This window comes from Antechinus flavipes, chromosome 2 (genome assembly GCF_016432865.1).
Source record: "Antechinus flavipes isolate AdamAnt ecotype Samford, QLD, Australia chromosome 2, AdamAnt_v2, whole genome shotgun sequence".
Classification (NCBI taxonomy): domain Eukaryota; kingdom Metazoa; phylum Chordata; class Mammalia; order Dasyuromorphia; family Dasyuridae; genus Antechinus; species Antechinus flavipes.
This window is the reverse complement of record NC_067399.1, coordinates 410,530,272-410,545,545: the sequence shown is the minus strand read 5'-3', so window position 1 is coordinate 410,545,545 and position 15,274 is coordinate 410,530,272. Positions and strand designations below refer to the sequence as shown.

At 39.5% G+C, this 15,274-nt stretch overlaps 1 protein-coding gene across 2 annotated transcripts; it reads left to right on the top strand.

The window, feature by feature from the left end:
• The first annotated feature begins 466 nt into the window (after nucleotides 1–466).
• C1QTNF2 (C1q and TNF related 2) lies at nucleotides 467–15,181 on the top strand. 2 transcript variants are annotated; one of them, XM_051978831.1, is made up of 4 exons: nucleotides 467–723; nucleotides 4,816–4,864; nucleotides 13,027–13,279; nucleotides 14,413–15,181. In XM_051978831.1, exons 2-4 carry the CDS (start codon nucleotides 4,862–4,864, stop codon nucleotides 15,024–15,026), a joined length of 870 nt encoding a protein of 289 aa, XP_051834791.1. In that variant the 5' UTR covers nucleotides 467–723; nucleotides 4,816–4,861; the 3' UTR covers nucleotides 15,027–15,181. The 2 variants fall into 2 exon arrangements, with proteins under 2 accessions (XP_051834791.1, XP_051834792.1); XM_051978832.1 differs by lacking the exon at nucleotides 4,816–4,864 and having other exon boundaries at nucleotides 468–723.
• Nucleotides 15,182–15,274: the final 93 nt, after the last annotated feature.

Genomic DNA, 15,274 nt, shown 5'->3' with positions numbered 1-15,274 from the left:
CACATATTGCCGGATTTTGTAAACAGGGGCTATGTCCTGCCCTTGTGTAAAGTCTTCTTGACTTTACACTAAATGTCTGTGGAATGGCAGAAGGAACTGAGAGATGGAATAAAAAGAAGCCAAGTTGTCCACACAAATTCACTCTGGCGTACTCACAACCAGATGTGCTTTGTGTGCACACACACACACACACAAGCACATCCTCATTCACTCACAGTCGCAGGTAATCACAGGCAACCCCAGACAGGAATGCCCAGACACACTTCTATGCACAGAAATGCATACATGCTAAATTACACACACACCCAGGCAGAAGCACTGGCTGTTTCCCCGGAGCGGGAAGCCTGGCTGCCACATGCACCGAAGCTTTTTCCAATTTACTGCAAAAACAAAGGGAGAACGTTCCCCAATCCCCAGCACATGTGTGTGATTGGCTGGGGCACGTGACCAGAAGGAAGCAGCTCAGTCCCATTACAGGATGGGAAAACTATGCTTTGGGCAAAAGGAGCCAAAGGCTGGAGCCGAGAGCGTTGTTGGGAGAAGCCGGGAACGTCAGGACTTGGAGAAACAGTGGCAATCGTGGCAAAAGCTTGTGGGCCCTCAGCAGCATCCCTGCCTGCGTGGAAAAGGAGCTGTTGGTCACAGCCTGGCTTGCCCATGGCGGGGCCCTGAGGCCTCGTACTACGTGAATCTCCAGAGACCCTCTGGAAAAGATTAGTCCTGGTGAGTGTCAGCTCCCTTTACCTTTGACCCTTCATTTATACCAATACCAAGCATGACCCCCCCTTCCCTAACCACTCATCTTCCAGTTCTATCCTCTTATCAGAGGGGGAAGGTTTAAGGAAAGTCTGGGTTGAAGGGCTGGAGAAGAAACTGGAGTATCTGGGTTCTGATGACAGTTTTAAACTGCTAGCACCTCTTACCTTAATTGCTAGAAAAATTTTAAACTTACAGAGAGGGGGACTGTGACTTTTTAAACATGCAAGGAACTGAGATGAGCAGAAAAACTACTTAAAGCTCAATTCCCTGGAGGTCAGAATTAGGAGTATCCAGAAAAGATGTAGAGAATTAAATCATCCAAATCTGTTATTTTGTACCCGAGGAAAGTCAGACCCAGCAAAGCCAATTTGCCAAGGACTCATAGTAATTATCAGCAAATCCAGGACCAGAACCCAGTGCCAGGGCTAACATTCCTTCTACTGGATGACACTGTCCCTTTGGTTAGTTTTAAACATGCTGTCCTTGCTGTTGAAGTAGAATGCACATCTGGCTCCAACTGCCTGCACAAACTCCTTTGGTAGTCTACTTTTCTTTCAGGAATCCTTAAGCCTTGCATAAGAGTCTTGGACTCTGATCCTTGCCAGTTATTGTGGGTGGGTGGTTGCTTGCAGGACCACCATAGTAGGATGCTCCGAGTCTCCTGAAGCAACTGTTCAAAATCACCACCACTACCAAGTACTCACACCAAGACTTAGAGCAGTAGCTGCTGAATTCATCTCCATCTTTTTAGTTTCTCCCCTGCCAGGTAAGTTATTCACAAGACTCAGACCCTAAAGAACTTCTGCTTTTTGTGTAGCTGTCCATTTCCAGCTCCTAGTCAACCACCCTGGTTTATGTTCTTAAACACCAGCTTGTTCTCCTTACCACCCACCCACACATGGCAGTGGGTTGAGGAGTGAGAAGAAATGCCATTTCTCAACATTTCCTCTGATTCATTCAGACCTATTACCAGCTCACAGCCTCTCAAAGACAGCATCAAAACAGAGGTGCATCAATGTACAAACAATGATAATCTAAATAAGAGAATAGAGTGGTACAGTAGGTAGCATGCTGGATCTGGAGTTAGGAGAACATGAGTTCAAGTCCAGTCTCAGACACTTACTTACTGATTGTGTGATCCTGAGCAAGTAGGTCACTTAAATTCTCTGTGCCTCACCTGTAAAATGAAGGTGATAATAATTGCACTTGCCTCACAGAGTTGTTAAAAGGATCAAATGAGATAATATTTAAAGAGTGTTTTATAAACCTTAAAGTACTAAATGTTTATTATTAATCCAATGCCTGTTTTCTTTTAATTCCTAAAGTCACTTATTTGGAGATGACAGTGACATAACTAGTATGAGGCAAATGGAGTTTTGCCACAGGGCATTGACATTTAGGATATTGTGTCTTCATCATGACCAGTGTCTTTACACCTGGCTTTTTAGTCCATGTCACCAATAAAGCACAAGCTGCCACCCCCAAAGTCCTGTCACCTTGCACCTTTCTCTTGGGACTGATTTCTCCACCCAACCACAATTCCCATGAGAGTATCCCTATGCACACACATACCCACACTATTTTTACCCAGCTATAAAATGTCCTATTTATGACTAGGATATGCATACTGTACTTCTGATGCCTCAGTTCCACTTGCATTACTGAACATACAAAAGCACTCAATATTGATGTTGGGAGGTTATTAGAAGAGACTTAGAAATACTATCTAAGGGAAAATATTTTCTTCCCACTTTTAAAACTCATTACTACATGACCTTGAGTAACTAATTTAAACTTTCTGAGTTCCTGATTCTTCTGGAAGAAAAGGGGTTGGATCATGTTGTCCTTAAACTCTCTTCCAGTTCTAAATTCCATGAAACTATGAAATCCACACTTTTAAAAATTCCCATTAGAACCATAGAAAATTAGAGATCATCTAGTCCATCTTTTTTATTTTACAAAAGAGGAAAATAAGGCAAAGAAAAAGTGAATTGTACAAGGTGAGATTGTTAGCTTCTAAATTTTGGTCACCTCAAAGCAAAGAACTGGATTTAAGTATTGGCAGAATTGAACTGGTCTTTTTCATAGTCTTTCTCCCACTTATGTTTCCAGACTTCGGACTGAAAGACTTAAAAGTCCTCTCCTGCCTTTCTACTTCCTCTTTATTTGTATACATTGTAGATATAGTTGATTTTTTATTTGTGAATAAAATAAAATTTTATATTTATTTATAAATTTCTCAATCCAAAAGCATCAAATGCCTTCCCTAACCAAATTATTTTTGTATATATTCTGTACATATCTATATCTATATCTATCTATATATCTATATCTCTGTGGGGGGGGGTGGGTGTGGGTGTTGCCTTCCCCAAAAGAAAGTAAATTCCTCAAAGGCAAGGATTGTTTCACTTTGGCATTTGTATCCCCAGCATCTATCTAGCACAGCTCCTGGCCCATTGCAAATTACAGTAAATGATTGTTAATTGATTATAAATTAAAGGAACTAAGTTCTGAATAATTTTGTAATGATACAAGCCCTGATGAGGAGAATTATTAAATTCTTTATAACATTGTGATTTAAGAATCATGTATATATAATACACACACACACACACACACACACACACACGCACAGAAGGGGAGTGAGAAAGTTTTTTTTTTTTTTGACCATCTGGCTTTCTCCATTATCTATGTAATGACTTTTTAAAAGTGATCATTAATGGCAATTTGCCAAGAGTAAAATTCATATCGGATATATTAACATTATAGTATTGTGCAGATTTATTGGGTTTAATGGAGAAAATTAGCTGTAGAAATTGAAAATAGTATCTATTGTTATCCAATTGTTATGATGCTCTAAATTTATTCTTGCCCATTCTCCATGTCTGCATTCACCATCCTGGTATTAAATAAGCATGCTCATTTAGCTACAACAGTTAGCAATAATACTACTCTGTCTCTTTGACCTCCCTCCTTTCTTGTATTCTCTGATCTCATACAATCCTCCTAGAACATCTACCTGAATGTTCAAATATACCAAAGAAAATGGAATTTGCTGCCTCATCTCATCCCTATCTTACACTCCCCTCCAATGTCCAGTTTCTCTTCTCCACACACAGTAACATACCCATTCTCTCTCCTCACAATGAATTTGGCTTAGATGACCCTAAGGTCCTTTTCATCTCCAAATCCATGGAAAGTATAGATAATGTTTTTTGTTTTTGCCTGTGATTCTATCAGTATAGAGAACTTTTACTGATCAGCAAGCATCCTGCAACTTATAGTTCCTAGGGAGAAAGCTTGTATGAAATTATGCAAAAGACTTAAGTAGAACCAGTTGGAAAATGTTGCAGTAACAACATTATTTAGATAATCAAGTCTAAAAGACGTAGAATCACAATTTCAAAAGATTCATGATGAAACATGCTAACCATCTCCAGAAAGAGAGCTGAAGGACTCAGCAGTTTGAAGCAAATTTCCTTCTTTTCTCTTTCTTGCTTTTTTCTTTGGAGCATGGCTAATACAGAAATTTGTTTTGCATATCTTTACAGATTTGTAATGGATTTATTTTTCTTGCCTTCTCAGTGAAGAGGGGAGAGGATAAGGGAGAAAATTTGGAAATGAAAATAAATTAAGATTGATTTTTTTAAAAGAAAGAAAGAAGTTCTCAAGGACCTTGAAAAGTTAAATGACTTGCCCAGGATCACAGCCAATAATGTGAAAGAGGCAGAACTTGACTACCAAGGTCACTTATCTCTCTAGTACACTGAAATGTCCCTCATGTACAAAGAGAGCTTTCAAAAGTTGGTTGTCTCACCTTTACCTAGGATGAACTTGGACTAATAGAACATGAGTTCAAATTTTACATCTGTTATTTACTAACTATGTGACTTTGAGCAAATTATTTAACTTTTCTAGACAGAAGTTGTTCGATAATTACTCATCTGGCATGTTCTATTCTGGAAGGATTCTTATTCAGGGTTGGCCTATATGATCTGGGAAGTCCCTTACAACTCTGAATTTCTCTGACCTTATTTGTGACTTCTGATATTTTAGGAAGGACATTGACAAGCCGGACTGTGTCTAAAGGAAAGCAAACAAGATGGTAAGACAACTCAACCCTAGTTACAAGAAATCCTATTTAAGGAACAAGAATAGTTAGTCTGGAGAACACAAGAGCTATTTGCAAGTAATTAAAAAGCTATTCTGCAGAATAGTCAGTAAATAAACATTTATTAAGTACTTGTATATATTGCAGACACTTTGCTAAACTCTGCAGATACAAAAAGAGGTGAAAGATAATCCCTGTGTTCAACGACCTTACAATCTAAGGGGGGAAACAACAAACAAACAATAAGCACAAATAAATTATAGACAGGATTAATAGAAAATATTAACAGAAGAAAGGTATTTGAATTAAGAGGAAGTGGAAAAGGCTTTTTTAATTTTAGTTGAGATTTAAAGGAAGCCAGGGAAGGATGAATTAAGACACAATAACAAAATAATCTCCAGTTGGGCAAAATCATAAGATTAGTGAGTGTCCTAAAACAAAAGATCTTCAAATGGAGACTGAAGAACCATTTGTCAGGCATATTGTTGATAGAATCCCTATTCAGATAGGGCTTTAAAATATCTATAGATGCTTTATAACTTAAAGAGATTATATTACATATATTAGATATAATCATATCTACAGCAATAAGCATTTATTATGTATTTACTGTATGCCAACCACCATTCTGTAATATTCTCTTCTCTAAAATATAATGTTCTCTGGGAGCAGGTTTCTTGGGGGGGCTTCTGGAGGCAGCCTTAGTTTCAGTTCAGTCTCATCACCCCAAATGCAGTCAGGAGTTAAAGTCCAAATCCTTTATTGTGTCCTTCAAAGTCTTGTCTCTTTTCCTGGGGCCCGGTTAGCTTTAGTAGAGGCCTATATCTCTCTCTTTGGTTCTAAGAGCTCTTGCCGCTAGTCCTTTGTCTCTTCCAGCTTCAGTCTCTGGTTCCCTCTGAATCCAAAACCTCCAGCACAAAGGTGGAAGTTGGAATGAATCCGCCTCCCAGAGTGGGCTTGTGGGCTTGTGGGCTTGTGGGCTTGTGGGCTTGTGGGCTTGTGGGCTTGTGGGCTTGTGGGCTTGTGGGCTTGTGGGCTTGTGGGCTTGTGGGCTTGTGGGCTTGTGGGCTTGTGAATCTCCCAAAGTTAATCCTACTTGAGGCTCCTAGGTTATATATGCTCTCTAAAGGTGTGAACTCTAATGTGTGAACTAATGTGTGAACTCTCTTAAAGGTGTGAACTCTAATGTGTGAACTCTCTTAAAGGTGTAAACTCTAATGTGTGAACTAATGTGTGAACTCTCTTAAAGGTGTGAACCCTAATGTGTGAACTAAGGTGTGAACTCTCTTACAGGTGTGAACTCTCTTAAAGGTGTGAACCCTAATGTGTGAGCTAATGTGTGAACTCTCTTAAAGGTGTGAATCCTAATGGGTGAATTAATGTGTGAACTCTCTTACAGGTGTGAACTCTAAAGGTGTGAATTAAGAACATAAGCATTGTCTCAATCAATTCCAGTGACTTAGCACCTTGTTTCAAGTTCTGGCCCATAACACCATTCTAAGTGCTAAGGATACAAAGAAAAACAAAAAATTAGAAATAAAGGTAGTTTGACAAGTCTATCATAGAAGGTAGTATGTCATTTGGAAAGAATACTAGTTTTTGTGTCAGAGAACTTGGGTTCAAATTCCATCTCTGATGCTTAATACCTGTGTGACTTTGTAGTAACTTAACCTCCTGGAGCTTCACTTTCCTCATGGATTAAAAAAAAAAAAAGTTTTAATTAAAAAATAAACAAAATTTGATTAGATGGCCTCTGAGGCACCTTCCAACTCTTGACTTATGAATCTGAACCATGATCACACTGAGGTAGTAAGGGACAGGTGGATCCAGCTCAAAGTAGCTTCCCCTACAACTAACATTTTGATGTGTTCTGTAATTACTTCTGGAACTCATTAGTACACAATTTCTGCCTAGAGCTCTGGCTATTAGGTTTCTCATAGTGACCTATTTTTTCTCCATATTTAGCCAATAAAGTGTCAGCTTAGGTCAACGTGTTTTCCCTTGTTTCTTGGCAAATGGATCCTATGGATTTTAGTGCTGGAAAAATCTGCAACCTTTGGATGCCAGAGACTATCTAAAATCTGTTCCTAAAGGAAGGGATAGTAGTATTTGTAAAGTAGAAAATAAAAAGTACTCAATGAACCAAGATGTCAGGGATCAGAATTATCCCATTTCTCCTCTGTTTTCTCCTGGCATTTCAGGAGAGAAAAAAACAGAGGCCCAAATCGAGAACTCTGTTTTTAATTTGCTTCTTGGAATTCTGTAAGAATATGGGAGTGTTCTGAATTAAGGAATTCCTACTCCTATCAAACTAGTTTTCCAAGTCAGTTCCCACATCTGTAATATAAGTATGTCCTATTTTATCCTTCTGAACTCTAACTTTAAGAATACAAAAATTATCATACTGGATCAGGCTTTTGGTCCCTGTAACCCAGGACTTTTGTGACAAAGTTATCCAAGATCTGTTGCAGGAGAACAAAACTGGTCATCCTTGGTTTCAGTCTCAAAGGTCAGAGATGCCACAGGCAAGTCACTTGATTCAAAGCCCTTTGAGTCTCCATTTCCTCATCTATAAACAAAGCAAGATATTATTTTATTTGCTGTCATTCAGTCATTTTTCAGTTTTGTCTGATTCTTCTTGACCCCATTTGGGGTTTTCTTGGTAGAGATATTGGGGAGGTTTACCATTTCCTTCTCCAACTCATTTTACAGATAAGGAAAGTAAAGCAAACAGGATTAAATGACCTTTGCCCAAGGCCACTAAATGTCTGAGGCCAGATTTAAACTCAGGAAGATGGGCCTTCCTGACTCCAGATCTGTTACTCTACCCACTGTATCTATCCCATAATATGAGAAAGGCACTTTGCAAACCATAAAGTCCTATAGAAAAGTGAATCATTATAATTATCTAAGTTTGCTATAATAACCTAATATCAATCTATCGTCCAAGAATTTGTCTAAAACTCTTCTGAAACCATATAATATCTTAGGCTGGACTTTCTTTTGAGACTTCACTTTAAATGTATGTTTATTTGACTTATTCTCTCTCAAGGTTGTATAAAGAAGTGTATAAAGCACCATACTCTGGTGCTGCAGAATTTGAGGAATAAATCCAAATATTCTAGGCTGGGCTGCTCTCCAGAGAAAGATAAATCATATAGACAGAGCTTCAGAGAGCTAAAAAGGACTCTAGAGATTTAGGGCATCATCTTCACTGGATTAATAATTTTTAAGCTTGAACCTGATATTTCACTGGAATTCCAAGAGAGAAAATTCCATTTACTAGTGCACATTGGCACCTGTTCTTCTTCTATTATTTATTATTATTATTCTATTCCCTATTCTAAACCCTGCAGTTTAGAAAGGCAGCTTAGGAGGGAGGCTAGAAAGGAAGCCAAGAAAATGGGAAGATCTGGATTCCAGTCCAGACTCTAACATTTGCTCTGTGACTAGGAGCAAGCCACTTTAACCTCTCAGTACCCCCAGGCAACTTTTTCAGGTGAGTTATTGATCTATATTAGGGAAAGGAGTTTCCATTTCAGGGAGTTCCTTGTGTAAATGAAATACTATGTCTAGACTTTCTTACTCCCAAGCCCCATCCCCCCAAAAATGTAATTCACAGCTTGATTCCTTTAATTTCTGAACATTCAAGTTTATTTACGGATCATTAAGTATTTGACCCTTGAAGCTTAAGAAGAGCAAAATTTAAAGTCAGAGTCTTGGGAATTTAGCCAAGCTGGGATTCCACAATTCTATTTCTGGGATTTGACCAAACAAGGATTTCTGTCACCATGATGGGAAGAATGTAAAGAACCCCTCCAAAGCTCTGCTCCCATCTTCCCCATTGTTTCAAAATGTACACACACAAACACAAACGCTTCAGCATATACACGGAAAGAAAGAGACAAAAAGAAAGAAAGAGAAGGAAACACTGAGAGAGAGTTCAAATAAAAAGGAGAAACAAAATAAAACAAGTCAGTAGTTGTTTGGGGTAGGGTATCAAACTGTCAGCAGCTCTCTGCCTTGTCATCTTTAGAAAGAAAACTTTTGAGGTACAGGAATTGTGTTTTATCCTGACTTGGACCCTACAACCAATCACTAAATTAGCCTAAATTTAACCCTTGGGAAAGCAACACTTTATAGGTCACAGGATTTAGGACTAAAAAGGACCTTGGATCTAATCCAGTATAACAGAAACAAACACAAAGAGTAAGTAACTGGCTGAGTAAGGTGGCAGATGGTATCAAGAAGCCCAAGGTTTGAAAACAGGTCCTCTGACTCCCAAATTGTGTGCTTTCCCCCCTACTTTATTAGGTAGTGAGTGCCTAGTTTGAGAAGACCTGGGTTCTTGGCATAATAATTCAAGTTTGTTAAGCACCTACTTGGTTCCAAGCTTGGTACAGTGGATAGGGAGATGGCCTGGAAGGCAGAAAAACATGGAGTCTAGTTCTATCATTAATAATCACTTACTCTCTAAGTACCCCCCAGGTAATTCAATGCCTGTAGACAATTAAACAGCAGAAAAGGGGCTGACCAATGGGAGTTTCCTCAAAGAAAGTTCTCATCATTCTTGAAATCACAAGGTCCAGTATTTGGGGAGGGAAAAAAGTCCTAAGTATTAGGGTTATGAAGACAAAATGAATAGAAACAGTCCCCACCTCCAAAGAACTTATATGTCTTAAATTCTCCTAGGATAATTATAGGCAACAGTCAATTAATTTGACCTGATTGTTGTCTTTGGGCCTTCATTTCTTTTTCTATAAAATGAATGGACTAAATCGATGATCTCTTAAGTCCTTTCAGATTCCATGATTCTAAACTAATTGAAAAGCATCCCAGAAAAGTTCAAACAAAATGGCAATCACAAATCGACTTGCCACCATGAAGTACCATGAACTTGGAATTACCTAAAACCCTAAGAAGCCATGCTGTACAACATCAGAGAAGGACATCCCAACAACAGGATCTGGAGGATTAGGAGGATTGCACATGAGAAGTCCAGAGAAGGGTTGAGGAGAAAGACATTCTGGAATATTTATTCTTTATCCCTCTTCTAGATTAAGAAGAAACCTCAAGCTTTATCTTAATTCTCAAAATAATCCCTGGACCTGTTCTAATGTTATTAGGACTGTTAGTTTCCAAATCATTAAATACTTTTTTTTTATTTTTAAACCTTCTGGTCTCTCTCTTAAAGAAAATAGTCTTCAGGTACCTTCTTAGAAATGAAAGGACCACAGCTCTGCAAGCTTAGAGGGGTAGGTAAAGGGAGGAAGAACACCATTCTTTTCATTTTTAACTATGAAAAACAAAGAGATGGTTAACGAAGTACTGGTCTCAGCAGAATTGCAATTAACTAAATAAGGTAGTATGCTCTTTCTCTGAGCAGGAACAAGGGGAAACTATCAGAGGAGAGGAAGATAAATAAGCTGAAACAGATACTTTGTCTTTTTCAGTGTTCCTTTTTCTATTTGTCTGTCTCTTTTTTCTTTCTGTTTCTCTCTCTCTCTCTCTCTCTCTCTCTCTCTCTCTCTCTCTCTCTCTCTCTCCCCCTTTAAATTCTAGTAAGTTAGTGAGTTGCAGTGTTCAGACCTGCTCCAAAGATTGGTTCTTTTACCTGTTATAGGCAGAGAGAACATGGAATCATAGCTGATTCAGGGCATATGAATTTAAAAGGGGAAGGCTTTCTTAATGAGAAAGGCAAGATTTACACCAGGAAGTCATCAAAACCAGTCCTTTCACTTTTATAGATGTGAAAACAGAGGCCCAGAAAGGTGAATTTCCTGGGTATAAAGTCTATTTTTTTAAGTGGGTTTTATTTCATTAGTATAAAGAATTTACCATGCAGGTCAGCGTCTGCTTTGCAATATAAAATCTTAGAAATGGAGATATGTATTGATAAATATTTAACAACCAGCTTTTGGGAAGAGGGAAAGTACCTCTGACATGCTTTTTAAGTTTAATCTGCAGTCAACACTTTTTTCTCCATTCCTTTCTTAAATCTAGATAATAAACAAAATAATAGATCAAACCCTAGTTTGTAGTTTGCTGGTTTTAAGATTGTAAATGCTCATACTGAAAATTTGGCAATAAGTTTTCACAAGGCAATTAAAATCAATTCTAGGAGACCCTTGCCCAGTACCAAGACTCTTGAACCCAAGTTTCCCTGACTCTAAGGTCAGCTCACTCTATTTTATGCCACTTTGCCCCTAGTCCAGAGTATACGCATAATAAATACCAAAATTAGGATTTGAACCCTGGACTCCAAATTTAATCCCCTATCCATTTGCCACACTAATGATGACCACAGTTTGGACCGTGGCAATAGCTGATTCTTGGATCTTCCCTCCTTCATTCTATACCTTTTGGCTAAATGGAAAGAATTGATTTTTCACTTTCACTTTTCAACAGTTAAAAATGCAGTTGCTGAGTCAGACTGCAGCCAAAAACAGCCAGACAAAGTTAAGGGGCCTACATGAGGTCCTACAGTGAAGAGGATAAGAAAAGAAAGGGACCAGAGCCAGAGAGAACTAGAAAAAGGAAAAGGAGGAGCCCCAAGTAAAGAAGGTTGAGGAGTGAACCTCATTAGTTGTTGCTAGCTCCACCCATTCCAAGCCTCTCGCAGTTACCCACCATGAAAGGGAATATCTGAAAAATGTGCTTAGGATATTGGAGTCCAGTCAGAATAGGGAAGACTCTAATTAATCAGAAAGCAAGATGCAGAGGCAAGTGGGAAAGGCACATACAATATAGAATGTCAGATCAGGAAGGGAAATAATTTACCCGAAATCTTACTGGGGTTTAGTAGCCTCTGCTGCCTATAAAAGAAGCCCAGGAACCAGAGAGGAGGGCTATCTATCAAGGTTGTGGGGGGACAAGAATAATCAGGGGCTATATAGAGAAATGAGAGTCTGAGCTAAGAAGAACCAGATACCAAAAACTGGAAAGCTTGCTGAAATGTCAAATCATGTTCTTGCTAAGTGCTTAGACCCTCCACTCTATTTCAAACACTGAAAGAAACAGAGTGCCATAGTATGTAGAACACTGGAACTCAAAAAGATCTAGCTTCAAATCTCCTCTAGCTGTGTGCTCCTGAACAAGCCACTTTCACCATTTGAGTTTGCATTTTCTCATCTGTAAAATATGGGTAATAATAGGACTTATTTCACAGTGCTATTGTGAGGATCAAATGGGAAAATGTATGAAAATCATTTTGCCAACCTTAAATCAATAGTACATCTCATGTACAATTATATGATGCTTTTAGGTTTATAAAATACTTTACAAATATTACTATTCCCACCTGGAAATTCCCAGTCCTGACTTTGCAACACTTCAGCATGTCTCCATTTATTTCAAAGAATGTCATGAAGCTCTGAAAATAAAATTCATATCATCTCCTTTAGCTAAAAATAAAATTTTAAATATTTACCTCTATACATAGAGGCAGTATGATGCAAGGAAAATAACATTTAGTGCTTATCACAGTGCATGGCACATAAAAGGCCCTTTATAAATACTTGTTGACTGAGACTGAATGTAAGTAAAGTTGGATTCAAGGCTAATGTCATAATAATGGTGATGACATTGAATGCAAGATGGGCATTGTCCCAGACCTGACTCCTGTCTACTGTGGCAAGCTTCTCACAGTCTCCTCTGAGGCAGGAAGTACTTTTGATATTTAGCCCTAATATCACTCTACTCTTTGACTTATATTTGCATAGTGATTTCCACATCCTCATAATAACCCCATGAGAAAGGGAAGTCAGATATTATTTTCCCCTTTCACTGAGAGTGTCTTTGAGCTCTCACTTCCTGACAGCCAGGGTCCATTATCATTAAATATTATTCCAACACATTAAGAGCAGTCTGGATTAATGGAAACAAAGGCTTGGGCATCAGGTTCTGCAGTCAGTAGGCAGAAGTGCTGTGGGAGGCAATAGTCCCTCATGATGAGAGGTGTCTCAGTAAATTCCTTTAGCCACAGCTGTTAAGTGCCTCTCTTTTCCTTCAGCTCTCTCCCTTTTCCACCTGAGTCCCCTACCCTTGGCACCAATCCCAGGGGAAATGCCTGATTTGCCATGTAGTAGGGACAATTCTTTCTTCTAATAATCTGGCAGACCACCCCAAAACTCATTGGCTTCCTTGCCTCCCTACAGGTAGCTATCATGATTTCCTGTGTATTCTTAGCCTGGGCTATCCCCTGTGCTGCCAACCAACTCCTCAGTGCCTTCGCCCAAGGGGAACTCCAGAATGACCCCCCCAGGCTCATCTGCAGCATTCCAGGACCCCAAGGTCCCCCTGGCCTCCCAGGAGCCCCAGGACCTTCAGGAATGGTGGGCAGGATGGGCTTCCCAGGCAAAGATGGTCAGGATGGGAAGGATGGAGAAAAAGGCGAAACTGGAGAAGAAGGTAAGGGAGAAGGCAAAATAATAATGATGGAGTTAATAACTTGTGGTTATTTGCTGTTTATAGGTTTGCAAAATATTTTACAAATATTACTATTCCCACCTAGTGATTCCCAGTTCTGGCTTTGCAATATTTCAGCATGTCTCCATTTATCTCAAAGAATATTATGAAGCTCTGAAAATAAAATTAATATTATCTCCCTTTAGCTAAAAATAAAATGTTAAATATTTATATCTATACATAGAGGCATAGTGTTTGGCACATAATGGGCCCTTTATAAATACTTGTCAACTGAAAGACACTGACTGAAGGTAAAGCTGGATTCTAGGCCAACTTGGTAATGATTTTAAACAAATCCCTTAACTTTTAGGTGTCTCAGTTCCTCCATCTTTTCACTGGGGATAATAATACCTGCCCTACCTAGAATAAACATTGTCATGATCAAATGGGACTAAAAGAAGAAAATAGAGATGGGCTCTTTGAAAAGTTCAAACTGATGGACAGATATGACAAGTGCAGAAGTCTTAGAATCAGATAATTCCAACTATGAAATGGGGGTGACAAAAATGCTGGATTTTTCTAGAAAAGCTCTCTGTAAAGCATAAACATTATATAAATAGGAACTACATGTTTTGTATACCCAAATGTTCCAGGCAGAAATACCTGCTACTCTCTCCTAGTCCTGTACCCTAAATGAAGGTTACTCAAGAGACTCTACTGACTTTTGAGAAAGTGCTTCTATCTATCATTCTCAGTATTATTAGATAGGCTATTTTCCCTTTGGGGACCTCAGCTTCCTCATCTGAGAAATGAGAAGGTTAGAAGAGATCATCTACTACCACAAATCTCTGGACCTAAACTCAAATATGATCTCAGATATTTACTGGTTGTGTGACTCTCAGCAGGTCACTTCAATTTTCTGTTCCTCAATAAAAATGCTAATAAAAATAGCACCTACCTCCCAGGGTTATTGTGAGGAACAAATGAGATAATACAAGGTGCTACAGAAATATTAGTTATTATTAGGATTCCAGCTAACATCATACTAGCATGATTGCCAGGTCTTCAAATAGTGGTTGTTGAATGAAGGAATGAAAGAATATCTCCAAGTTGATGTATGTCATTTTGTATTCTAGGTGCACGGGGCCGAATAGGGAACCCGGGGAAACCAGGACCAAAGGGCAAAGCAGGGGCAATCGGACGAGCTGGTCCCAGGGGTCCCAAAGGCGTCAGTGGAACCCCAGGGAAACACGGTGCAAATGGGAAAAAGGGGCCCAAAGGGAAGAAGGGGGAGACCGGGATGCCAGGGCCCTGCATCTGCGGCGCTAACAGGGCCAGGTCTGCGTTCTCAGTGGCCGTCACCAAGAGCTACCCCAGGGAGAGGCTACCTATCAAGTTTGACAAGATCCTGATGAACGAGGGTGGCCATTACAACGTGTCCAGTGGCAAGTTTGTCTGCGGCTTTCCTGGTATCTACTACTTCACCTACGACATCACTCTGGCCAACAAGCACCTGGCCATCGGGCTGGTGCACAATGGACAGTACCGGATCCGGACGTTTGACGCCAACACTGGGAACCATGATGTGGCGTCTGGCTCCACCATCCTGGCCCTGAAACAGGGGGATGAAGTATGGCTACAGATCTTCTATTCAGAACAGAATGGACTCTTCTATGATCCTTACTGGACAGACAGCCTATTCACTGGCTTTCTCATCTACGCTGACGAGGATGGCCCCAATGAGTTGTAGAAGGTGCTGATGGGAAAGGGAAACTCCTTCCCAAAGGAAGGGAGCCCAGTGAGAGCCAATCTCAGACTTTGCAAAGGCCAAGTTCTTGTTGAGTTAACTAATCCCTTGTGAATCTTTTCTTGCACAACATTAAACTTGAGTATTTGAATAGTTCATTGGGTCTCTGGTTCCTTTCTTCTCAAGGCTATAGGGATATTCTGCAAAAATGGGCTAAGGAGTTTACTTGTATCTATATAGGTTTTAGCAGG

What these genes read in the sequence shown, in the direction of transcription:
- C1QTNF2 (XM_051978831.1), top strand. An exon ending in AGGCGAAACTGGAGAAGAAG is followed by an intron (nt 13,280 to 14,412) that starts GTAAGGGAGAAG and finishes TTTGTATTCTAG; the next exon opens with GTGCACGGGGCCGAATAGGG.